Source organism: Heliconius melpomene, chromosome 15 (assembly GCF_056956725.1).
Source record: "Heliconius melpomene rosina isolate 202511_hmr_F chromosome 15, ASM5695672v1, whole genome shotgun sequence".
Lineage (NCBI taxonomy): Eukaryota > Metazoa > Arthropoda > Insecta > Lepidoptera > Nymphalidae > Heliconius > Heliconius melpomene.
In genome coordinates this window covers 4,936,872-4,963,807 of record NC_140403.1, presented here as the reverse complement: position 1 = coordinate 4,963,807, position 26,936 = coordinate 4,936,872, and the positions used below count along the sequence as shown (strand labels likewise).

General features: G+C 31.9%; 1 protein-coding gene across 1 annotated transcript in view; it reads left to right on the top strand.

Moving 5' to 3' along the window:
* Positions 1–2,735: 2,735 nt before the first annotated feature.
* LOC146531414 (dopaminechrome tautomerase-like) overlaps positions 2,736–26,936 on the top strand; it is a 31,561-nt gene continuing 7,360 nt past the window's right edge. Inside the window, exons 1-4 of the mRNA XM_085198263.1 lie at positions 2,736–2,873; positions 11,556–11,831; positions 15,247–15,444; positions 24,706–24,853. Coding sequence (XP_085054389.1) covers positions 11,562–11,831; positions 15,247–15,444; positions 24,706–24,853 — 616 coding nt within the window. The 5' untranslated portion in view covers positions 2,736–2,873; positions 11,556–11,561. The remainder of the gene's footprint in view (positions 2,874–11,555; positions 11,832–15,246; positions 15,445–24,705; positions 24,854–26,936) is intronic.

Sequence of the window (26,936 nt, the reverse complement as noted above, 5' to 3'; positions counted from 1 at the left end):
TATACTTGAGTCATATATTAAAGTGGTATTTTTATTTTTTTTCAAGTATAATTGACATTTTAGTCAATAAAATACTTCCACTTTTTTAACACTAACGTAATGCGACGATCACAGAGAAACTGTTATTTTTACTTAATTGAGATAAAGTACATAACTGTAATAGACGTTATGCCGTGTCATACCAGATCAAGGAAATGTACATAAATAAATATATAGTGATAAATAGTAAATAGAACTCACTACCATCACGTTTTCAGTCAAACATTATCCCACTGCACCATGATAGCCTCACTAAAAAAATCAAGCTAGCGCAGATTTTATGAAAATATCTCAGGACAATATTCTCAACGTAAATTTTGAAATGCGTTTCTTATATCACACGTAACTCCATGTGGAATTTGCGAAGACATGCACTTAGTTTAGAGACCCTCTGTTTCCCATTCCCCACCAAATTTGAGGATTTGCGAAAATATTAATAAATAATAATTCAATACCCCTAATGGGAATCGAACCCACGGCCACGGTACAGTCATGTTACAGTCATGTTCTTGTACCACTGCACCACGACGGTCTCTTAAAATTAGACATTAAATTATTTATTAAAAAAAAGTTATGTAATATTTATGATAAGTACACATATCGATAACTTTTAAATTTATTTGACTTTTATTTTGCTTAATTAAATACCAATCAAAATTATATGGCATATTAAATTTTGCTTTTACTAATTTACAGCGAATGACGCACTTAAATCAAAACTCGTTGGTATTGTTTAAGGTCATACAATGGAAACTTTCAGCCATATCAGGTTTAAAAACACATTGCAGTTGCACTCTAGCTGTATTACTAAATGTAAGGTCAAACTTTCAAACTCTTACCAAAAATATAAAAAAATATTTAATTAAATAATATTTTAATTTTTTTTTTAGGTATTTTAATCGCGCATAATAAGTGCATGTGTATATATAACAGATTGTGGATTCGATTCCCATGGGGGGAAATGCAACGTTCAATATTTTTATTTTCTCGTTGTATTGGGTTGTAAACTGGGTTCCTAGGTTCCCTGTCTGTAGGTAGTTAAGTATACATTAAATACCTACTTATAATCTATTCTTGTCATCTGACTTATTGTCTAACTTTGTGTGGGAGTAAGTATTTTTGCTCCTAATGTAATTATATAAACAGCATTAATAAACCGTAGCAGCCATTGCACCGCATTGTTTTAGATATATGGAATGTCATATAATTATGAGAAATGTTATATATATGAGAACATACGTTTACACATATGTTTTTTTTTCTTTCCTTTTTTTAGCTTCCCGATGGCAGAGTAGGCAGCTAGTATTGAAGAACTCTCTCTCTTGAAGTACTTCGTTTCCGTTAAAACACTTTCCGTTCTTCAATTTCCGTTGAATTCTGGAGGCATTGAGTGTTGACCGGCGAGACTCAAGGCTGCAGCAGCGGAATTATTACATACTAGATCAATGGACTTTTCGTATGATACAACCGCTTTAACTTATCTTTGTAAAAATCTAAGTAATATTCAAACAAATTTTAGCAATAACTTTCAGGGTCTATATTTAGCAGTATTTTTTAAACGTATAATACTTGTTAGGCCGACATGGCGAAGGGGCACAAGACTGTGAATGTAACGCGACGATTGTGGGTTCGATCCAACTCGAGGGAATGAATTATTATTTCTTGATACCTATTTCCATTTCTTTACTCTGTCACCTAGGCAAAAAAACCCTGTGTTCTCTCTGCTTCTGCCCTGGATCCTGCTGTATGCGGGATATAGCGTGGAAACTGATATATCTAGTAAAGGTATTTAAAACATTAGTTGCAAAATATCAACCGATCAACTTTTAAGTTATACGAGCCGAATTGCGTTTTGCTCCAAATACACCGAAACATAAGCCTCTTCCGACATCAAGGTAGGGCTCGTGTTTCCTGTAACTCTTACAGACAGGTTATCGAGCTATTATATCTATTGACGGTAAAAAACGTCTATTGAAAGCCTGGGAATCAAACGTTGCAGCAGTTTATTCGTGGAGTACTTTTGTAACATTGTTAATTTGTTATAATAGGTGTTCCGTGGCGGTGTAAAAAAAAAAAGAAGTTTGTATTGAATTCCTCTAATGATGTATTTCAGATTTTTCTTCTATCTATTTGTATTGAAATTGCATCGATTATATTAAGTTTTTATAAAAAAAAATACTGTACTAAAATTGTAATCAAATACTTTAGATAATACTTTTTACCATTGTTGTAAATTGTCCCTGTTATTAAAACTTGTTGGATAGAAAAACATAAGACCACTTCTTTCCAGAGCGGAAAAAAAATGAATATAATCTTTTCCCGAGTAGCAGTCAAGCCCAGAAATAATTGATTTAAAAAAAAAATTAGACAATCAAATAAATAAATAATTAATACTATTAGACGACGTATCAAAAGCGTTATATATACATATATGTACAAACATAACAAATACAATATTTTAGTAATAAACCTACTTTAATTATTATATAGGTAACATTCAAAGTATTAGGATTATTAAATATAATGACCTTGAAACATCGAGATCAAACAATTGGAATTTTATGCTAGACAATGATATAATTGACAAGATGTCGTGTGTGTCTTAGGTTCCAAGTCATGGCTGCAGGCCACCTTCAGGACCACTTTTACTTTTTGATTCCGCCGTAGAGGGGAGTGAGTTCAGAATGCGTATGGTATTATTTCTTCAGTGTTGTGTACGGCCGCAACGACAACTCGCGTCGCCTTGATTTGTTGTACTGCAAACACGTGCTTGGGCTTCGCATCGGGTGCGCACGCGCCGGTCGGTTTGGGATAATTTTTGGCAGAAATATCTAGTGAGTAGTACATTAAAATATTTATTTTAATGTTTCTAATTTTTGTTTTTTTTGTAATTATATTTGTTATTTGAGATTATTTTAAGAATCCCATCAATAATTGCTAAGGTTAAAGTAGACCGGATGTGCCTTATCTTTGATCTAATAACTAATAACGCAACCAAATTTGCTAGTAATTTGTATTTTTGTTTTAAAGTACATCTTAAACAAAATATTAATTATTAAGAATTATAATATCTAAAATAACGTCAATATTGAAGGCATTGTATTGTCTGTAATTATAATATTGCCGATTGAAAGCAATGGTATCGAATTCAATCTCCATTCGGACAAAAAATAAGCGGACTTCCTGTTCTCTTTCAGACAGACAGCCATAAACATAGATAAAAAATAAAAAAAAAATCAGCTTTACGCTGTATTCCGCATACAGCAGGGTAGGCAGAGGGTACCTAGTGTTACGACACTACGTTCGCCAAAAATATAGGTATATAAACTAATAGTATTCCTAAACAATAGACAAATCATGTATGTAATAATTAGCAGCATGTGTGTTTACTAACAATGAAGGAACAATGAGTCGACGTCTGAGGGAAGTTATTTGACGTGGTTAGTACTTCAGTAGGAATATTATGAAAATGTCATATATTGTTTTGTTTATACTAAGCTATGAATTATTCTCAAATATACCTACATAGAAAGTACTTTTCATAGGTGAGTGTAAACGCGACGGTTATGGGTTCGATTTCTAGTCGAATATTTAAATATTTAATATATCCGTTTACTTCGCTCTGATGTCGAGGCAAAGGCTCTGCTGCGGGATATAGATTACGTTACAATAATAATAATATAATTTTATTTAGTTTTTACTAAACGTTTATAATGGTTAAGCTTTTAAAAACTTTGTAGAGTAAGATGTTATTTAATAATATTTTTATTTTCACTTTACGACGTTCTTAAACTCACTAAGCTATGCTAGAGTAATGTCTAATAGATAGTTTTACATTCGCGGAATAATAATAAGGAGAAACATGCGACAAATGCTTATATTATTAGTTCTAGACATCAGGCATGCCGTAATATCCATTTAAGGATTTTGGTGAAATCCTAAACATTTTTTTACCAGTCTTTTTTAAGGCCAGTCGTGGCGGGGGCACAAAGTGTGATTGTAAACACGGCAGGTTGGGGGTTCGATTCCCACAAGAAAATGAAATATTTAATATTTTCATTTTCTTCGCTCTGGTGTCGAGGCAAAATGTGGCGTTGAGTTCCACCACTCAACACGCAATACCTCCGGAATGCGATGGAAAGTGGGAAACGGAGAGTCTTAACACTAACCTCCCTTTGCTACGGTAAAAAAATTACATGCTCCGAGTTCAATTAACATTTTCGGCTGACAATAATATATGAATGTGTTTATATAAATAGAACAACAATTCCGTAGTGTTTTCATATCATACATAGATGCAAATATCACCTTAACCTAGATTGTGAAATATTTTTAATTAATTACTTTTAGTTTTATATTAATGTGCCAGTAAAAATTTAATTTTGCTACAACCTGTCTAGACTCGTGTGAGTATAATTTATATAGCGTTATTTAAATTATTAGGATAAGTGTATTAGTATCAAAAATAATATTTATGATCTGCAAGCTAATGGCTTTATTAACTTAATACTGAAATAGATATTGAAATTATAATCAAAGTTACTCAGGATTGTAAATAGTTTTCTAATTTTTGTTAAAGTAGATAAAAATATTAATGCAAGTAAAATACATAAATGATAATGAGAAAGATAAATAGATAAAAATCTTTATTGTATACACAATAGAAATAAGGCATTATACAAGAAAAATAAGCAGGAAAAAAAAAACAAATTTTACGCATAGGTAGTATACAAAGGCGACAAACTTAACACTAGGTTCCGGGGATCCCTCTGCGTACCTTGCTATATCTGAGTTCAAAAAAACATATAGGTATTATTGCTCCATAGACGAATCCTATACTATAAAATATGTATAATAGCGTTATTATTATCTTATTTTAGTAATAATATATTTATTTATTTCAAAAGAGAGCCACATACCAGTAGATCATATTTTTGCAAGCTAGTAGAAAAATTACAACTTAAAATTGTTTCTAGAAAAAAATAACAAGAAAAATGTATTTTCAGTAAATATGTTGAAATTTAGATTTCCAATAAAAAAACCATAGAGAAATAGAATGAAATATAATATTATGCTAGAATTATCATTATTATCAGTGAAAGTGATTGGACTTGTTTACGATTTTGCGTTGTCTTGTCATGCGAATCATAGCATAAGGAGAAATAGGTGGCTATTTAAAAATAGATTTTGTAGAAATAGATTCTAAAGGTTATTTTAATATTATCAATAGTTTATCATCAGTCGCTCTTTAGTATTCTGTATGCACTTCATGTGTTAGAGTCACCGTGGTATAACTTTCGATTACATTTAGTTTTATTTTTAGTTTCAGTTATTTATATACTTTTTTATTTCTAAAGAATATAATATAAAACAGATTAGTCCACTAAAACTATTACTGAACTATTTACACATAAGTGAAAATGTCATTGTTTTTTTGCCAATAGAATTAAATAAGCTATAGATGGTATTCATAAATAATTAAATAAAAGAAATTTGTGATCATGTGAGAATTGCACAAAAAATGTCTAAATTTATATGTATCCGTTCATAAAAAAATATATATATTAAAAGATTACAAGCTTAATTTATGTTGTTACAAAAAAATTGTACAATGTTTCGTATTTATTATTTTATTTCTGTAAAAGCTGGCAACATTGTATTTATTATAAAATTTATGTTATGAAATAAATATATTGTGAAATATATTTGTATAATATTATAATAAAATAGCCATTAATTATGTTAAGTATATTATGTGCAACAAAATTCTATTTTTGTTTCATGTACTCGTACATAATAGTATGTGCGTAACATATGCGGAAGTTATCTTTTTTACTTTGGAACTACTTAGTGTTGTTTTTATGTATCGTATCTGCGTGGTTTCACTTAGTTAGTTTATATATGCTATATTTGAAAGTAGGAATATTGTAGTCATACTAAATACTATTAGGAATAGAGTGGGGGGATGGTCCGTGCCCTCCCGAGAATAGTCTGGTGCTCACTTGAGATATTTAATTTAAAAAAAACTTGCCTTAAATAATTAAAAAAAAAAACAATATTTACATGAACATCTATTCAAAGCTAAAATCCAGGCCCACTCCCTAGAAAATATCTCTAGATAATGTCGGATGTCGATCAGAGTGTCTAAACACTAGGTTTAGACACTCTGATTCCCTCTGCTTACCCTGCTATGTGCGGGATACAGCGTGAAGCTCAAAGAAATATGTGACTTTAAACATTTGACAGCATAGGTTAGACAGAAAATACTAAAAAGTTTTTCTTATCAGAGCCTGGGAGTAAACATAGCTTAAATAAAGTTTTTTCCCCAAATGCGTAGTGAACTCATAGCCATCGCGTTTATAATTTTTCCACTGCGCTACGATGCATCAATATTAATTAATTTTTTTTATTAAAGAAATGCATACCAGTCACGGTAAAATTAACACATACAAAAGTATGTAAATAAACCAATATTTCATATAAAATGTACAAGAGTTGTCATCGTTGAATAATTATTACCTTAAGGCTATTCATTATATTATTAATATATCATAATTACCATACTTTTGTTTTTTTGACAAGCTACAATTATAAAAAAAAATTACACATGTTCATTATTATTAATAATTGTTTGGACATGTTAATAAAGATTAATAGTTGATTGTAGTTAAATATGACATATATATTGTTTCAACATCGTTGTAATGTGGTTAAATTAACCTATTGTACACAATAGTATAATAATCTCCAACACATATATATATTCTAACATAATATATCTTAGAAGTATTCTATTGTTCATATAAAGCTCACACCTACTTAATAGGAATTTGCCAGAGTGATATCTATTTTATAGCCTCACGCTGACGCAACGTAGTGTTAAGACACTCCTTTCCCCATTTTCCTCAGAATTCAGGAGGCATTGCGTATTGATTGGTGGAATGCAACGTCGCGCTTTGCCTCGACACCACAGCCAAGAAAGGATTCAATATTCCATTTCGTCGAATGGGAATCGAACCCACGACCTATCGCGTTTATAATTACACTTAAGTGCCGGCAACGCACCACTTGCCTACAGGTGATCCGTACGCTCATTTGCCTTGTCTTTTCCATAAAAAAATAAAGAGTAGAGAGAAGAGGAAATCGTAGTAGAGTCGGTCTCTACTCGGACTTTGGATTGTGACTTATTAACATTGCATATTGTCTTGTTAAATAATCGGAAACTACAACCTGTGTATCCTAATATGAACCCTTAAAATCTTGGATTTAGATAAATCCTTATAAAAATGACAACTAAAGTATACAAGATAAGATTAATCTATGACATTTAATGGCGTCTTAACGAGAATAAAAAAGATTGAACGGAATGTCCTTAATAATATTTGCTGGTCATCTTTAATTAATAAATATATTGAGACCGTGGTAGCCCAAGTGGCGCACAAAAGTGTAACGCGAACCCCACTTAGGGGAATGAATTATTATTTATTAATATTTTTATTTCTTCGCTCTGGCACCAAGGCAAAAACCCGGCGCGGCGTTAAGTTTCGCCACTCAACACGCAATGCTTCGAAAAATTTTGCGGAAAGTAGGGGACGGAGAGTTTTAACACTAGGTTCTATCTGCCGACCCTGGTGTGTGCGGAATACAGTGTAAAGCTGATTATTTGATTTTTTTCGTTCCAGTCAAAAATTAAATTAAATTGTGTATTTAGGTGAAACTAAAATATTATAATAGCGTTACAAATTATATATCATTGTTCAATTCATTGTTCAATTTAAACGTAATTTTTTAATGTAGGAAAGTTAATAATGCAAATTTCACACCTGTAGGATTTTCTTCATTGGTCACAGACTTTTTAGATTATTGCTGACTTCCTACTTAGTCATATATATAGAGAGAGGGTAGAGATAATGAAGTGAGCGGAATTTCTTATAAAATTATTATTATTTTACCCGCACACAGCAGGGCATAGGGAACCTAGTGTTAAAATTATTATATTAATTATAAAATTATTATATTATCTTTAAGATTTTACTCTGTGAATTTGAGAAGTGTACCTTTACATACTACGCTCAGAGACATAATAAGGGGAACGTAAAATTCATATAAAAAAATATTTTATAATTTCAGAAATAAAAACAATAAATAATTAACATTTATGAGCATACAGTATTAAACTTATAGAAAAATAAAACAAATTATAGGTTAATGCCATAATTGTTGGGAGTTTAACTTTAATAAAGTGAGTGTTAATCAGTATTTAGTGTTGCCTTGCCTATGCATGCTCTTTATTAAATTATTGATAAAACTTTCTGGCATTATGTTCCATTCTTCGACCAATTTAGTGTTGAGGTCCCTTACATTAGCAGGTGGTGGATTTCTTTGATTTGTTTACCCAGTTTATACCAGGCATGATTTATGGGACTAACTTTTGGCGAAAGAAAAGAAAATTTTCCCGATTGTCAAAGAAAAGAAAATTATCCTCGATTAATAGGCCAAAATGCATGACGTTGTGCTCTAGAATGTCTGTATCTGTATCTATATCTTGCCGCAGTCAGGACCCCGTTTTCTACGATATGCAGCCCCGTACGTACTTCTAAGCAAATATCGCCTCATACATTTACTGACTGCAACATAAGACTCTCTTCCAACAAGGTTTTACTAAACGTATCTTTCTCTGGGTCGTCTCCATATTTTGGTACTACCACCATCTGGCTTAAGACAGAATCTGGACTCTTCTTAAAAGAGTACTGTTCTTCAAGCGCCAACCCCCAGAATTAACTTTAGTTGTGATTTAATTCGAGGACAGAAATACCATAAACTAATTTAGATACATAGAACGTTTAATTTTTCAGTATAAAAATTAAAAGTTTTGTTGTTTTACAAGTGGTTTCGGAAAAAAAATTGTTGAGGTACAACTTTTCTCTTTGCGCGATATATTTATACTACTGTAGACTTCCTATTCAGTCTTAATTACTATATTTAGACTGTGTTTCCTTGTACTAGTTTATATGAATTTAATCGTTTTATTGTATAGAAAGGTATATTTAGATATATATAAACCTAGGTTTGTACATTTTTGTATTATAACAAACTTCCAGTTTGTAATTTCATTTTCATATTTGCAATACAGGTTCGTATTACTAAAGAAATACTTACAGGTTTTAATTATACGTTTTCATATAATTAATGCATTTATATTATAAACATAAAACAAATTACAGCTTATAATATTCTCATAAGATGAAGTAAAGTAGTAAAGTAACTTAAGGAATTTTCTTATCTTGTAACCTTGTTAGTGTATCCTCTGTGTATGTGTAATCATAAATTAAGGTAAGGACATGTATAGACTAGAATTTGCACTATTTAGTAAAATCTGTAATTTTGTGATAAATGTCCAAATATATTTAATTTAATTTAGGCAATACGTATATTTTATAATTTTTCACGTTGAATTGCAAAATTTTAATAAATACACATACGCATACATCAGGGTAGGCAGAGGAAACCTAGTGCTCTCCGTTTCCCATTTTCGACATCAGCGCGAAGAAATGGAATTATAACTACATTTAAATAACTATTTCATTTCCTTGAGTGGGGATTGAACCCACAAATAATCGCTCTTACGGTCATAAACTTGTGACCCTGCGCAACTACTGGCCTCGAAATTAAATGGTGAAAATTAAAAAATTAAAGATTGCGTATACTTATTTAAATGATTTATTTAAAAACTTAAGCATAAAATATTAATACAGCTTTTAAAGTGCATGTCCTTTCCGGAAAGCTAACCTATATTCAAATTAAAGTTTTTGTTCGCCGCTCTATCTGGTAAGGCAATCGGTGATTGGTGCCCGGCCTTGTGGCCTACTAGTAGTGCAGTGTACATTCTATTGTAGAATAATAATAATTTTCGAGCTTACAATTTAGCTAAAACTAAATTTAAAAAAAAAAATCAGCTTCACACTGTATCCCGTATACAGCAAGGTAAGCAGAGGAAACCTACTGTTAAAACACTCCATTCCCCACTCTCCGCCGAATTCTACGTGTTGAGTGGCGGGACTTAACGCCGCGCTTTGCCGCGAAACCAGAGCGAAGAAATGAAAATATTAAATATTTCATTCCCTTGAGAGGGAATCGAACTCACAACTGTCGTGTGAGTCATTTACAGTCGCATGCCTGTGCCTTTGCGCCACGATTGGCCTCAAATTAATAAATTTTTAAATAAATTTATTTACTTATAAAAAAAGCATACAAACAACAACGTATGTACATACATGCACATGCATTATCTCGAGAACAAATCGCAAAATAAGAGGAATTGCTTAAGTTGACTGACAGTTTGAATACCTCGGTGACATACAAATAGCTTTTATACTTAGCCGTATACGTTCAGACAGAAATGGCATTGTTCACAATAATATATATATTCAAATAAATTGGACTAAATTGAGCCCTTTACAGAACGTAACAGAATTTCTGTTATTAATAAATTTTCTTGTAGTATTGTTGAAACAAAGACATGTAAATATATTATGTTGGCATGAAAATGTATAAACAATGTATACTGTTGTAGTGTGGGTTCAAATTCAAAACGTTCGTTGTTCTAATTGGTAACATATGTAGTTTAACATTTTAGATATTGCTAGAATAGTGGTATGAACATCGATATAATAAAAGTAATACAATACAAATAGAAATTCAAATTCTTTTAACACATTTTTATTATATAAGGTCGTCGTGGCGCAGCGGCACAAGGGTGTGGCTGTAACGTGACGGTTGTGGGTTCGATTCCCACCCGAGGAAGTGAAATATTTATTTATGTTTATATTTTCATATCTTCGCTCTAGTGTAGTGACAAAAGCGCGGCGTTGAGTTCTGTGCCCCTCAACACGCAATGCCTCCAAAATTCGGCAGAAAGTGGGGAACGGAGTGTCTTAACACTAGGTTCCCTCTGCCTACCCTGCTGTGTGCGGGATACAGCGTGAAGCTGATTTTTTTTTATTATATAAAATAAAAGGTTAAGGCTATTATGATAAGCAGGTTACGTTACATGTAGAATGTGAGTAATTGTATAGAAACATTAAAATGTGTTAAAAATAGCAAGACTATTTTTATTCTAACGCTTATATCATAATTATATACATACGTCAAATCTCTCTTAAAATCTAGATAAGAAGGTCATTGCCACTTTCAATTGAAGTTATGTCAGTATAAGATATAAATTCTTCCTAGTAATTTAATAGATATTGAAAAAACAGACATGCAGATTAAGACCAGTCGTGGCGCAGGGGTCGTGTGGCTATAAATACAAAAGGTTCTGGGTTCGATTCCCACTAGAAGAAAGGAAAATAATAATATTTAATTTCACACGCTATAATATACAATGCCACCAAAATTCGGCGAATAATAGGTCTTAATGGGAACCGAGTGACTTAACACTAGTGTTTCATATTTTATTAACATTATAATTTTATAGACAATATTCATATATTAAAAACGAAACTTTTATTTTATAGATTGCAATGGGATTACGGATACTAGCGCTGTTGGCGCAACTTACGATAGCGATGGCGTCTCTGGAAGTCATTAGTCAGTGGAGTTTGCTGCAATTCGACTTTCCTCCAGACCCAGTGTTGCTAGAAAAATTTCAACCAGAAAATACGGTACCAACTGGTCTAGAAATTGGATGGGATCGCATATACTTGGGGATTCCCCGGCTACGTGCTGGTGTACCTGCCACTTTAGCGTGGATCCCACGGTCTCTACCACCTGGTGTCAGTCCTGTTCTGCAGGTAATGTTTTGTTTATTTTTTTGATACTTAATAATTAGCTTCACGACGTATCTCGCATATAACAGAGTAGGAGGGAAGCTAGTGTTAAGATACACCGTTCCACATTTACTGCTGAATTTAGGAGGCATTGCGTTTAGAGTGGTGGAACTCAACGCTCCGCTTTTGCCTTGGCACCAAAGTGAAGAAATAAAAAAATAAAAATTCAATAAATTCCTCGATTGGGGATCGAACCCTCAACCAGTCGCGCTTACAAACAAACAACGACATTATATTTACGTATCTAATACCTTCTACGTTAGAAGGAAAAATTTGACTTTTTTTAAGACAAAATGTGTAACGTATGGCTAATTAAATTTAAAGTCAAATATAACAATTTATAAAGTTAAGTAAAACATCAAGTAACTGTAGATCCAGTTTAATCAAAAGAACAAGCCTTTATCTTCTTATTAATCATTTATTTTATTAATAAACAGTGTCAGAACAGAAATAGTTGATCATAGCGTATTGTTTATAATATAAATATACAATCATTTAAATATAATAAATGGCAAGAGTTGCAAAATTTTCAATAATGCGGCCACTCTAGACATTTACATTGTGATTTGGGTAATTACTATTATTCTACCGGAACGTATAAATTATTCTAAGGTAACAATTGTTGTTTAAAAACGACTGTTTATAAGATTTTTATATAAATAATGATAGAGAAATTTAGTTTAATATTTAATGAGCACCTAAAAAATACTTGATTGCTAAAATGGTTAGAATTTAGTACTTACGACAAAATCATTGCATTTATCACAATCTAGATTTTATTTCCATTTCAATTTAACAAACGCAGCCTTAAACTCCGATATTGCCATTATGTCAATTAATATTAATTATTAGTACATTATCGTATATAGGATTATCTTTCTGGGGTGCCTAGACTTTACCTTTTAACAGATATTTTTGTGTTAACAATATTTTTTCTTGCTACGCTACTACTCTTTAGAAATAAGATTAGGTCAATATACTACATCAATAAATATATAATAAATGTATTGGGTTCGATTCCCACTTGGTTAAAAGAATTATTATTTATTAATATTTTCATTACTCAGCTCTGGTAAAGAGACAAAGCGTGATGTTAACATCCGCCAATCAACACGCATGGTTTAATATTAGGTTCCCTCTGCCTATTCGCTATATATGGGATACAGCGTGAACCTGAAAAAAGAAAGAAATAAACACTAGTATTTGTATTAAATAGTTGCGTTATTTACGTTATATTCAGTTAGTTCTAGATAAGAGTTGTAAAAATGATATGGACGGCGAGCTCGTTGAAATTCTTTGTACTGGCATTCTGTTATTACGTAAACGTTTGCAGCTGTTCACTTATTTTATAACATTGTTTTGATATTCACCTACTGCCCCAGATTACTATCAAAATATCATTCAGTTAAATGATTTTTTTACTGTAACAAAAGATAAAAACATTAGATTAATTTTATTTGAGACGTCATGGCGCAGGAGCACACAGTGTGACTGTAAACGCGGTAGGTTGTGGATTCGACTCGCAGTCGAGGAAATGAAATATTTAATTCTTCGTTCTGCTGTCCATAGGATTCAGTAGCACTAGGTTCCATCTGTCTACTGAGTAAGATCTTAAGGGAATCTTACCTTACTTTGCTTACCTTTTGACGTTAGCTCAGCTAAGAGCTCTACTTGACCTCGCTGCGTGGGCGCTCGCCTACTCTACTAGTCTTACATGCTTAACAGGCGGTTCATAATTATAGCAAGAAAGCGTGAAGGGCGGGAACTTAGATACAGCCTTGATAGTATTTATTGACGTTTGCTCTATTGACGACAATATTTACAAGTTTTTATTTTATTTGACTTGTTAGTGTATGTGAAATCTTGCAAGCTCATTTTGACCTACTTCTCACTGTCCGGTTGAAATTCATTGATAATGAAATTAGACGTAATCAATATTATTGTTAATCTAAAATGGCGTCAACAAAATGGTGGATTATATATTTTTTTTGTAAATAGGGATATCAAATGCTTAATTTATAAAACACTATTCAGCTAGTTTCAAAAAGATTATATTTAATTAAAATGTTGTTATATATTATTATTAAAATATTCTCTTGAACTATTTAAGGTAGCGTACGTAACATAGCGGTTACAAATTTTATAAATATCTACTTGTATTTCATTTTTTGCACCTATTTACTTCTAACATACTTAATTGACCACAACGACGTTGATATTCTTTACAGAATTTGCATTATGCGATGTTTTGTATTTTTTTTTGTTTCACGCTCTACCCTGCATATAGCAGGGTAGGTATAGGGAGCCTAGTGTTAAGACACTCTGCTCTCCACTTTCCGCTGAATTCTAGGCATTACGTGTATATTTGCGGAACAGAACGCCGCGCTTTGCTTCGACACTAAAGCAAAGAAATGAAAATATTAAATATTTTATTTCCTCAAGGGATCGAACCCACAACCTGTCGTGTTAACAGTCACATATTTAAACCTCTGCAGCACGACCGTCCTCATCGTCTCATACCTTTCCAATGAAATAAAAAGTGCCTGTGGCCTTAGATATAATATTAAGTTATAAAAATAAATTATTAATGTCATAAAAGTTTTTTTTTATATAATATAAAATTATTTTTTATTTTAATATTAAAAAAAATATGTGAAATTACCGCGTTTGTAGTTTATATCTTTTTATAAAATTAAACATTCTGTTCCAGTACATTCGCAATCTTTCTTGTATCTTTATTTAAAGTAGACTGATCGTTTTCACACGATTATTGAAATTCTTGAATCGATTTTCCTTTGTTCATATTATTTGTATTCAATATCAATTTGGGAACTGCTATAGAATAATGTATGTTTTACTTTTTTCTTGGATATGTTGCATTAATATAAAGTATATATTATCATTAAATTTGCTTTAAATATTATTTAAATTGGTTATAAATTATCTATAAATACAAGTATATCCGCCATCGTTATATAACTAATTTTAAAGTTGAAATATGCAAGTGTGTTGAAGGTAATGAAGTTTTTTAAGTAATTAAAATAATTTATTACATTACAACATATAATAGTTTGTTTATTTTTATTTAAGAAACATTTTAATATTACTATTATTTTAGCTTCACACTATATTCCACATAAAGCAGAGTAGCTAGAGGAAACCTGGGGAACTATTAACACTCCGTTCCCATTCACCACTTTCCGCCGAATTCTAGTGGCACTGCTGGTTGAACGGCAGAAATGAACTCAAATTCAGAGCAAAGAAATGAATATATTAATAAATAATAATTAATTTCTCCTAGTGGGAATCGAACTCACAACATTTGCATTACATGGCCTTAACATTTCAATGTAATAATTATAAATTTATATTGCTCTAGGCGTATCCCGATTGGTCTTGGCATACGGCAGGGCGAGGGGACATCAACTGCACAGGCCTAATATCGGTGTACCGCGTGCGCGCTGACCGTTGCAACCGCCTTTGGGTGCTCGACGCTGGTGTCATCACAAGTCTTGATGACTTCCGCCGCGTCTGTCCTCCTAAGATTCTCATCTTTGATATGGCAACTGATCGTTTGGTAAGTGTATTTGTTTTTTTTTTCAGCTTCACGCTGTATCCCGCACAAATTGTAGAGTAGGCAGAGGGAACTTATTAGCCTAGTATTAATACATTTCGTTCCCATTAAGTTACTATAAACTTAAGTTTCTCATTTTTAATGTATGTATTAAATGAGCTATAAATTGTATGCACTTTTTTTTCTATGAAATATCTAAAATAGATATATATATAGACCTTTCAGTTTTTTTCGTATTTGTATGGTTTTATTTCGTGCCAATTTTCATAACTGTTAGTATAATCTTAACAAATAGACAGACGGACAAAGAAGCTATCCTATAAGGGTTCCGCGTTAAGTACGAAATCCTAAAAAAAACTATTATTTTAAATTTATAATAATAATTTAGATCTACATTTATTTACGTCGGCTATTGAAAGTAATAATGAAATATGAGAGAAGCACTAGTGACTTGACTCGCTTGCGGCGGTTATTGTGTAAATGATTAACCTCAATTAGATATGTGTATACAGTTGTAGGTCTAGTGTTATTTCAAAGTCAGTGTGGAAACTAAAAGAGAATTAATGTATCTAGATAAAACGGTAATTTATTATTTTTCTAAGTGGTTGCTACTTCCATGACCATTCAGTATTGACATACAGAGACTGATCAATCGATTAAAATACGTAAAATTACAATTTATTGGGCTATAAAATGATACTTAATATGTTGCTCAAACTTAGTCTTGCCATAAATATTGTTAGAAATAAAAAAAATATATATATAACATTTAATACTATTACAGTTTGTTAATTTAATAAGTATATTAATAGAAAACCATTAAAAATATATAAAGCTTATTCGAGGTGGTCTCCATTGCAATACAGTTCTTTAAACGTTGAGGTCAGTTCCCAAAGCACCACACACTCTTTCTTCACTGCTGTTCTTTTGTATTAGGGATTTCAATTTATTCATATTAATATAATTATGGGATGTAGAGCAAGCCTTATCCTCTAAAACTAATCATGACGGCCAGTGAAGGCTTTGGGGAAGTCCGGAGCGTTTCTAATCAAGTTTGGGTTGATAGAGCTTTATAACCCGGCGCTGCGCTGTCTTGCTGAAAAGACCATTCTTGGTTATTAAACATGATGTCGGTAATGGGCTTAACTACCTTCTAGAGAATCTAGTTAATAATAATATCTTAATATACTTTTTTACAAAAATATGGCTCAAAAAATATATTCTTAACAAAAAAATTCTTAACATATCGTACAACATTGAAGGTGGGGAACGGAAATGTGTCTTAACACTATGTTCCCAAGTTCCCTCGGTTACCCTGCCATGTGGAAAAAACCTATTATATCGTATATTGCTTTAACCTTCGCCAACTCAACTAGTTGACTCGAAATATCTCAAATCAAGTCATGTTTTTGCAGCACGCCTTAATTGTGCATGTACGAAACGAACCCTAATTTTAGTCACGCCTTTGGTATAATATTACCTACAGCTATTTTGCTCTGTTAAGATACTAACCTAAATAATTATATCCTCAACAGTTTTACTCTATAAATACACCTAATACACCTAAGCATCTTTAATATCAAAAATATCGTTATAAAAAATAATATAATAAAACAATTTTATTTTACGTATAAAAGGATGTAATATTCGTATTATGCGTAAAGATTTATGACGGAAAGTGAGTGGTAAGAGAGGTAGGGAGACCTCGGTTGACCTTCGAAAACACAATATCAGAGATACTGGAGGAAGGTCACGTAAAAAGCATGAGGATCCCGGAGGACATGTTTGTACGAGGCGAAAGAGGCCTCACGAAGGATAAAGCGTGAAGCTGTGTTGTTGTTGTTATGCGTAAAGTAGATGACTTTGCAAAAGTCGTTAGTTATTAAGTTAATATTGTGCTACCGTCACTTTCTCATGACATACATTTTTTGTCGATTGCATAACCAGTTCCAATTAGGATGCTCATATCATAAAATGGCATCATGTTAATGCTCCTTCTGACCTTAGCGTCCGTTCGTCGATTTGCCCGAATTTTAATTCTCTTATTTATTTAAAAAAAACATCTCTGGGCTGAGGTGTTGAGTTCTACCACTCAACACGCAGGTTCCCTCTGCCTACCCTGCTGTGTGCGGGATACAGCGTGAAGCTGATATTTTTTTATTTTTGGACTGAAAATAGGCAAGCTTATTATTATGTATGTTACATACAGTATAATTATATTATTTTTATTTTAAGAAAGACAGGGTAAGAATTAGCCATATGTAGGTGATTCTATAAAACTCACGATTTTATGACTGAAAGAAACTTCTGACAACGAAGGTCGAGCTACCGTTAAAATATTTGGTTCCTAATAATAATAATTAATTAAGACTCGAATTAAAAATATTTCTTAATTATATGTATGAGTCTGTTACTATGAAAACAAAATTTAAAGGTTGTTTGCAATACAATAAGATCTTAACTTTCAAGGTCTTGATTAGTAATTTATATTAATCATTTCCGGGCTATTTATAATATAACTTTTACTGTACTACAATTGAATGTTATAACCGTTTCTATAATTCTATATATAAATTCATATTTGAAGTCAGTCGAGGTTTAGGGGCATAAGGGCGTGCCTGAAATCGCAACTGGTGTTGGGTCCGATCCCCACTCCAGGAACTGAAATATTTATTTAAATTTATATTTTAATTTCTTCACGAAAAAAAGCTTAAAGCATGACGTTCCGCCACTCGCCATGCAATGCCCCGAGAAATTATGATTTGATTATTAATTCATTATTAATTCATATTTTATTTTTTAATTTCAGGAAATACTAATCGCTGCATAGCACGAAATAATTTGAATTAAAAAACTGAGTTTCTAACATTAAGTCCGACTCTGTGAGTGGCCGAATAAATATACATTTTTTTATTATTTTTCACAATATCTGAACGAAGTGTCATAAAATTTAGATGTCAAAATCGCACCGCTTAGTTAAAAACAATACGAGTATAAAATAAACATAAAATAAATAGAGAATGAGCTCAATAGATATTTTTTTTCGTCTGTTCAAAATAATCTTTCTATACTTGTATTTAGTGTTTACAGTATCAATAAACAAAGAAAAACTTGCACAAAAATAAATAAATCCAATACCGTATAACTAATATGACTGTTATTATATTTCAATTTATATAATAACTAGTGGGCCCGGACGCGGCTACGCCCTCGAAAATATAAGCCTAAATAATTAAAATAAGTTAAAAAATAATAATAAGTGGAGATTTATTATTAGAAAAAATATCTGAGTAACCGAAACGAACAAACAAAAGAAGTAAAAGTAACTAAAGGAAATTCTTAATATTAGAAAAAGAACCTAAAGTTTGCCGTGCGCGCGTACTAAACATTTTTCTATATTAAATAATTAGTATTAATATTAATAATTAGTATTAATAATTAGTCGGTCATACTATACCTACTATACCACTCGTAGGCTAGGTCATTTGGAATCAGTGACATCTTCTTAATTATTTATTAGAATGTTCTACAGTAAACTATAATTTCCATCTAGACGAAATGCTAAAAGTGTCTATTATAATTATTTTCATAAGGATGAATATCAAATTATAGAAATCATCTAATTTTTGTTAATGTATACAAATCTATATCGGCTCGCGCCATGTATGCATTAAGCAAACTCACTTTGGGTGACGTTTTCTTAAAACAACAAACTTTGCAAGCCGTTGCTTAGCAACGCATAGCAACGATTGTTATTAACATGGCGGAATAAATTGCTTGTCAAATTAATTATTTTAATATATTGGTATATATCAAAAATATTACAAATATGAGAAAAAAAAGTATCCTATGTTCATCCCGGGACCCTCAAATATCTCTATATGAGTATTTTATCACAATTAAATTAGCGGTTTGGCCCTGATTACGTAAAAGACAGACAGACAGACAGAGTTACTTTCGAATTTATAATATAGGTATGGATGTATGGATATTGGCATTATATATCTTAACTTATTAAAGTTTATAAATAACATACCCCTCAATTATTAATCGTTGATTAACAACCGTATAGCACTATTAATACCGTAAAATGTTAAATTATTATTGAATGCATACCACTAGGTTGCGCTTAATCAACCGTAGTATATAGGCTTATATTATAATCTTTAGTTATGATAGATAGTTCAAACGTAAAGGTTATTTATAGTTGGTATTTATTAGCAGTAAATAATTGAGTTAGACTGGAATAAACACACCTAGGTGCTATTACACAATATAAGTTTTTAGATTTTTCGTTATATAATAATAAAAATATGTGTTAAAATGAATTTAGTGGAGAAATATTTGCTAGCATTATTTAAACTCTAGTTAATTCGTGCATTTTCTTGTCGTTTTATTACGTGTATAATTTTGTTATTAGGTATACGACGTTTTTTTCATAATAATAAGTACTCTATTACTTCAGATAATACCTATATTATTTCTAAGAAACTATATCATTAATACATTATAAAATCGTTATCAACTTATCATAGGGACTAAAGATATAAGTTTAACGACATAATGAAAAATACCAGTTTTGCTCATATAGTTGAATGTAGATAATTACTGCTCTTAATATATAACATAGTTGTTACCATAAATTACGTTTTAACTATGTACGAGTATGGTGAAATACACTTAAGGGAAACACGTTTCGATAACTAATAATATAACTTACCCTTATATAGTAAACGCATCTATTAACTTAAAATATTTATTCTATTTCTGCGTGACTGTAACGCGACGGTTGTGGGTTCGATCCCCACTCGAGGAAATTCAATATTTATTTCTATTTCTTCGCTCTGGTGTCGAAGCAAAGCGCGGCGTTGAGTTCTGCCACTCAACAGGCAATGCCTGCAGAATTCGGCTGAAAGGGGGGAACGGAGTGTCTTAACACTAAGTTCCCTCTGCCTACCCTGCTGTGTGCGGGATACAGCTAAGGTCTGAATAGTGTTATGGAACTCTCCAGAGGTTTCTAGTAAACCACTCAGGCAGGCAGGACTCTAGGCAAAATATAATAGGTCCAAACACTATAGTATTAATTAATTATCAGATTTTTATCCACTTAAAAATAAGCAAGTGTTATTAATTGCAGTCTTAAAAATGTAAATTGGCAGGAATATCATGTCAGGCCAGTTTAAATAACGATAACAATTAATATATTGTATTATTCTTTTTAATTCCTAATTAATTGTAATATTACAATTAACATCGATTAATTGATATGTAATTTGTCTTATTATATATTTATTACATTTTTAATATGTTATTTCACATTTAGGAAGGAAAAATACTCTTAAAAAAAAAATAAAATTTGTAAACTGGGCGGTTTCTAAAGGCCGCGGCTTCAAATCCCGCTACGTCAATTTTTATTCCGTTTTCTAAGAAGTATATTTCTTATTATTGTTTCAGTAATTAGTAAATACTTATGACAATAAATATAATTAGAATTTATTAGGGCATTTTGAAGAATAGGGAAGTATCTGGCTACACATTTGGAGGAGTTATTATTTTAATTCATTAATTCAGCTGAAAGTGGGAAACGGAATTGTTTTAATGGGAACGGAGTGTCTTAATTCTAGGTTCCCAGCTTCCTTTTGCCTATTATGCTATGTGCGTGATATATTGTAATGCTAAAAATAAAATCTAAATAATACTTTTAGGTACTTTTCATTTAATATTTTGTTATATTTATAAACTGATAAATAATTATTAAGTTTGTAACAATAACTTTTCCTACATAATTAAAAATGACATAGTCAATTTTCCTTTTAAAAATATTAGCAAAATAAATAATGTAAGCGATTGCCCTTGAAGAAAGAGACTACTTGTGTAATATTATGTCACGGCCACAGGTACCATTAATACGGTTTGAAAGAAGCAAAAGGAGATCGCGTTCATATTGATAACAATAGCTTATTACTTTCAATTTTAAAGGTCATAACATTTTTTTTTTGCACTTCTAGACACCAAGTTTACGCACTTTCAAAAGTATTTGCGAAACATATCTATACTAATATATGTAATAAAGCGAAAGAATTTGTTTGTTTAAACGCTAAGATCTCGGGAAATGGTGGTCGGATTTTTTTTTACGATAGGTACATTCTTCAGGAGTGCTATAGGCTTATTTCCTAGTTTAGTTTTAATAACAATGAATGCACTCGAATTGGTTTAACCCCGAGTGCAGCAAAAATAGTTAAATATATGTAAATATATTGTACAGATAACTATACTATAAGTAATCAATATTTTTTTAATACACTTAAATAACATTAAATAAAAAAGAAGCCGGCGAAGCCGCGCAGGAGCCGATTCGATGTCTGCACTTCGCTTGCGAAATATTAATTGAGTTAGAGACTATATCCTTGATTAGCAAGTTGGTGCTTATTATTATTTTTTGTACACTAATATACGGATTAAATAGAAATCTAGTATAGTAAATAATATTTCAGCTTCACGCTGTATCCCGCACACAGCAGGGTAGGCTAGGCTAGAAAGAACCTAGTGTTAAGACACTCCGTTCCCCACTTTCTGCCGAATTCTGGAGGCTTCACGTGGTGAGTGGCAGAACTCAACGTCGCGCTTTGCCTTGACACCAGAACGACGAAATGAAAATATAAACGTAAATAAATATTTCACTTCCTCGAGTGGGGATCGAACCCACAACCGTCGAGTTACAGTCACACCCATGTGCTGCTGTGCCACGACGGCCTCTTAAATATATAATGCATTATTATAACGTATTAATATACCCACTTATTATATCACTCACTTAACGAACGGCCATACTCGATAAACGTTATCTAATAATTGGAAATTAAATACAAGTTCACTTTACGCAATACTTTCCCTAGAGTAAGAGACAGTGCGTACGTTTTCCTGTATGGTCACTAGAGACAATATATATGAGTATATAATGTATGCTTACTTAATTTACTTCTTATACTTACTACAAGCTGCAATGAAAAGAAGAGTATTAATAGTTTAATACCCATTTAATTAAATAACCATTACCATTTATACATAGACTAGTGGACCCGGACGCGGCTACGCCTGCTTGAAATATAAGAATATAATTTCTATAGAAATATAATTTCAATCTAGATGAAATGCTAAAAGTGACTATTATATTTATTTTCATAAGGATGAATATCAAAATGACGCGGTAACGAACGCGGTCGCGTAGCGACGACGTTTGTTATTAACATGGCAGAATAAATTGCATGTCAAATTAGAAAGTATTTTAATTTATTAGTATATATGTGTAATGTAATATTATATAGCCTATAGCACTTCTGAGGAATGCAGCTTTCATACAAAACAAAAACAAAGTAAATCGATCCAGTAGATCCAGAGATCTTAGCGTTCAAACAAACAAACAAACAAACAAACAAACAAACAAACTCTTCCGCTTTATTATATTTAGTATTGTATCAACTTTCACATAAGCTTATAATTTATTTAATAATCAATATGATTACGAGCTTCACGCTGTTCCCGTATATAGCAGTGTAGGCAGAAGGAACCTAGGGTTAAGGCACGCCATTCCCCACTTTCTCCAATTTTTTTGAAGAGTTGGAGAAGTTCAACGCCGGGTGCCGCATTTGGTGCCAGAGGGAAGAAATGAAAATAGTAATAAATAATAATTGATTCGAACCCATAATCGTCGCGTTACAGTTACATCCTTTTGCCTCTGCGCCATAACGGCTTTATGTATTTTAATGAAAACAATAATAATTGTTTTTACTTTTTGTTTTTTTTCTCGGTTAATTATAATCCGTGCCAAATTGCATATCGCTGCTCCTCTGCCCGATCTCTGTTAAATGATATAAATATTTACTAATAAGGTGAAACGCACACTAGCGACGATCCATTTGGAAAAATATTTGACCAGATAAAATTAGACCTAGACCAAACAAGTTTCTATCGACATGATAGAGTGATTTGACCCTGGTTATTCCGTTGTAAAATAAATTTAGTAGGCCGTTTAATTAAAAACCAGTTATTTTTAACTAGGAACTGCAAGTTATGAAAAAAGTGTATCAAGTTACTTCACGCAATCATGAATTAAAACGATTATAATTAACAACCTGTTAATTAATATATCAATTTCTTATTGAATAAGAAAAATATTAGCTGGTATAACGTGTTATCGTAACCACGAGTATTGGACGCGGCTATAATATATTTTTGTCTGCTTCACTCTCTCAGAGTGCCAGTGACATCCGTTTCTGACTTTCCGTCGAATTTTTCAACGTCGCGCTTTGCCTCACTATTAGAGCGAAGAAATGAAAACATTGATAAATAACAATTAATTTTCTTCAATGAGAATCGAACCTACGACCGTCGCGTTCACAGTCACGCTTACCCGCTGCACCACGAGGGCCTCGATTATGTAAATCGCATTAAAAAACGTATAACTATCTACATATAATCTCATTCAATGACGCTGACGTATTTATTGTATGTCCACAATCGCGCGGATACAGCACACCCTTTCCAATCTAAAAGAATGACCTCGGTCGGATACAATGAGCGTAACCCGCGAGAATTCAATTGAAAACGGATATCAATATAGTGTACGTATTTGTCAAACATGTTTTTTTTTTAATATAGTTTGAACAAAAATGTTTTAAAATAATGAAGTCTAGCTATTTGCCTTTACCGGTAGTAAAATTTTTTAATTACCGGTTTTTTTTACTATACTTAATCGTAGTTATTACAATTATTAATTACATTGTAGCGTAATATATAAAAAAGTAATTTAAGTGTAGTAATATATAAAAAAAATATTTATTAAAAAATGAAATGGTATTTTTTAATCAATGTGAATATATGTAGGTAATTCAGATATGGATACAAATACAATAATTAACGTAAAATTTTAATGTAACATTCCATTTTTTCTTCAACGTCACACTTTCATAAACATTAATTGTTATGTAGCGAATCTTTTATAACACACTTGTGTTTTCGAAGAACTTACATTTGCTATGCTATGCCATTGCTAGTGTATTTTACTTACTTATTCTTAAATATATAAGAAAGCAGAAAAAAAACAGACTTGGCCTTTATTAATAAGAAAACCTTAGTTATTTATGTGTTAATTGAAAAGATTTACTTATATTTTTAATTTGCATAAAATAATGACAATAGAAATATAATCTGTGCAGATATATGATCTATATCAATTTTTAATCTATGTCTATGTCATATTTTCAGGTCCGAAGCGTTTACTTCCCGCGTGAGCTGTTACGGCCGAGTTCCCTCCTCACCAACATCGTTTTAGATGACAGCAGATCATCAGCTTCCCGCCATTCTTCTACTTGTGATAATCTTTTTGCCTACATAAGTGACACTGTCGCGCCTGGTACGTTATTTACAAAGAACAATATTAAATATTACAGGTTTCGTAAATAAAAAATTAAATTAAATTAAATCAGCTTCACGCTGTATCCCGCACATGGCGGGGTAGGCAGAGGGAACATAGTGTTAAGACACTCCGTTCCCCAGTTTCTGCCGTATTCTGGAGGCTTTGCGTGTTGAGTGAGAGAGAGAGTTTCGTAAATATTATTAAAAATAACTTTATAGCGCTTTAATAACACTATTAAGCGTATATATAGAGTTTATAGTAATAATTATGTAAAAACTGTTTTATTAAATATAGTTGAAAGGACTTACTTATCTCGTTAAATATATAATTTAATTTACGTAACGCACGTTATGAAATGAAGTGAAAATGCTTACAGAATGACTAAGTAGGCAGGTATATAGCAAGAGAAATTGTATCGATATTTAAATTTTTAAATGTATTTTGCGATATTATGATGTTAATGAATGGTTTATAATATACCAAAAATATACCACAGCTTCACGCTGTATCCCGCATACAGCAGGCTACGCTGAAGGAACCCCGGTAGATGTTAAGACACTCCGTTCTCCATTTTTCCGCTGAATTCTGGAAGCATTGCATTTTGAGTGGAACAATTCGGTGCTTCGTTTCAACACCAGAGCAAAAAAAATGAAAATATAAATATTTCAATAAGTATTTCATTTCCTGAAATGGGAATCGAACTCACAAACACTCGCGTTTACTGTCACACTTTGTGCCTCCTGCTCCACCACTTTCCTCAATACCGGAATAACCGGAAAATAATATTCTTACTCATCACTTTCGTGCAATTTGTGTTCGACTTTTAATAATGCATAATGCATTCCGGACAAATAAACATTCCTAAATATCATTTAGCACCAAAATAGCTATTATTAGTAAATAATTATTTCCAGCGGAACAATCGCGTGGTTCGCATTCTGTATAAATATCTTCTATCAATATCAACAAAAACATCGCGTGAACCCACTTTAAAAGGAAAATTACTCGAGGCATCGTTATTTATTGGCATAAATTGTATATGATATCACATAATATTAACAAAGAGCTTGTTTATGCGTCGTCAAGCGTGCGACAAATAAAGTAAATGTGATAGGCTGTGGGTTCGATTCCTACTCGAGGAAGTGAAATATTTCACTCAATACGCAATGCCTTCAGAATTCGATAAAGTGGGGAGCGGAGTGTCACTAACACTAGGCTAGGCTAGGGGTAATGTATGAAGATGATTAATCCATTATATATTTCAAAACATAAGTTAATTGAGGCCAGCGTGGCTCTGTCATTCCACACCTGACTGTAAGCGCGATGGGTGTGGATTCCCATTCGGAAGAATGAGTTATTTTAATTTTCTCACTTTGTAAGGCAAAAGGTGTTGAGTTCCATCAATACACAATATGCCTAACTTTGGAGGAAAATTGAGGACGTAGTGCCTTAACGCTCTCTCTACCTACTCTGCTATAAAAGGAATAAAACGTAGAGTTGAAAAAAAACATTGGTTAATTTGGCTGATCTTGGTCATAATGTCGTTATAGCTGTGATGTTAACGTCTACAAGCATTTTCTCAGTAGTTTTACAAGTTATACTTCTCATTCACAGAAGTCGGTTTGCAACTTTTTTCTTTATTTTTTGTCGTTACGTGTTTATAACAGGAAATTTATGTTTTTATCGCAAGAAAGGTTAATGTACTGTGTATCTGAAAATACTTGCACAAAAATAATATGTCATCGAATTGAATTATAAATAGTTGGCTTATTTAATTAATTGTTCATTATAAAATTATATTAAATATAAATTAAATCAATTTTACTAGGAAACTTTCCGCACCTTCCGACTAATTTTTCCAGGCAGTGGTGAGTGGCGAAAGTTAATGTCGCGCTTTTGCCTTGGTGCCAGAGCGAAGAAATTAAACTATTCACTATTTCATTTCGAGTTCGAATGGGAATCGAACCCACAAGCATGGCGTTACAGTTTAAATTTTTCATACGTATTCGATATACCTAATACATATAAAAAAAATCCAGTGAGCAATTTATATGAATATTACATTACATTATTACATTTG